We start from the raw sequence: 1,136 nt of genomic DNA on the forward strand, positions 1-1,136 counted from the left end.
CCCCAAATTCCGGAATTTTCTGGAATTTTCACCTCCTCCTGGGGGATGCCGGGGCCCCTCCGCCGGTGCCATTCGCTGTAGAAGAGGCAGCGGCCGCTGCGGTCGAAGATGTACAGGTTGTGGATGGTCATGGAAAATTCAAAATTCAAAATATTCCCAAAATATTCCTCAAAAATTCCCAAAAAAATGGAGGAAAATATTCCAAAAAAATTCCCCCAAAAATTGGGGGTGAAAAGGTCCCAAAACAATCCGGGAATGGGGAGAAATTCCTGTGGGAAAAGGGGAAAATCGGAATTAAAGTTGGAATTTTGAAGTTAAAATTAACAGAACTTCCCAAAATATTCCCAAAAAATCCCAAAAATATTCCCCAAAAAAATTCCCCAAAAATCCCAAAATTTCCCCCAAAAATTCCTCCCAAAACTCCCCAAAAATATTCCCAAAAATTTTTAAAAATCCCCCAAAAAATCCCACAAAAATCCGTAAAAATTCCCCAAAATATTCCCAAAAAATTCCCGAAGAAAATTCCCCAAGATTCCCCCAAAAATCCCCAAAAACTTTCCCAAAAAATTCCAAAAAATTCCCAAAAAATTCCCCCAAAAAATCCCCCAAAACCCTGAAAAATTTAAAAAAAAAAAATCCAAAAAAATTTTTCCCCCCAAAAATTCCACAAAAATGCTCAAAAATCCCCAAAAATTCCCCCAAAAATCAAAAAAAAATCCCCAAATTGTGGGATGTATGGACCAGCATGGACCAGTATGGACCAGTATGGACCAGTATGGACCAGTATGGACCAGTATGGACCAGTATGGACCAGTATGGACCAGTATGGACCAGTATGGACCAGTATGGACCAGTATGGACCAGCATGGACCAGTATGGACCAGTATGGACCAGTATGGACCAGTATGGACCAGTATGGACCAGTATGGACCAGTATGGACCAGTATGGACCAGTATAGACCAGGATGAACCAGTATAGACCAGTATGGACCAGTATGGACCAGTATGGACCAGTATAGACCAGTATGGACCAGTATGGACCAGTATGGACCAGTATGGGACCAGTATAGACCAGTATGGACCAGTATGGACCAGTATGGACCAGTATGGACCAGTATGGACCAGTATGGACCAGT

The 1,136-nt window shown here is 41.9% G+C and overlaps 1 protein-coding gene across 1 annotated transcript in view; it reads right to left on the reverse strand.

Annotated features, from left to right (window-relative positions):
• TRAPPC1 (trafficking protein particle complex subunit 1) overlaps positions 1–381 on the reverse strand; it is a 9,523-nt gene extending 9,142 nt beyond the window's left edge. The window contains exon 1 of the mRNA XM_058823018.1: positions 33–381. Within this exon, the coding sequence (XP_058679001.1) occupies positions 33–131 (99 nt within the window). The 5' untranslated portion in view covers positions 132–381. The remainder of the gene's footprint in view (positions 1–32) is intronic.
• Positions 382–1,136: the final 755 nt, after the last annotated feature.

The sequence above is a fragment of the Ammospiza caudacuta genome, chromosome 36 (assembly GCF_027887145.1).
Source record: "Ammospiza caudacuta isolate bAmmCau1 chromosome 36, bAmmCau1.pri, whole genome shotgun sequence".
Lineage (NCBI taxonomy): Eukaryota > Metazoa > Chordata > Aves > Passeriformes > Passerellidae > Ammospiza > Ammospiza caudacuta.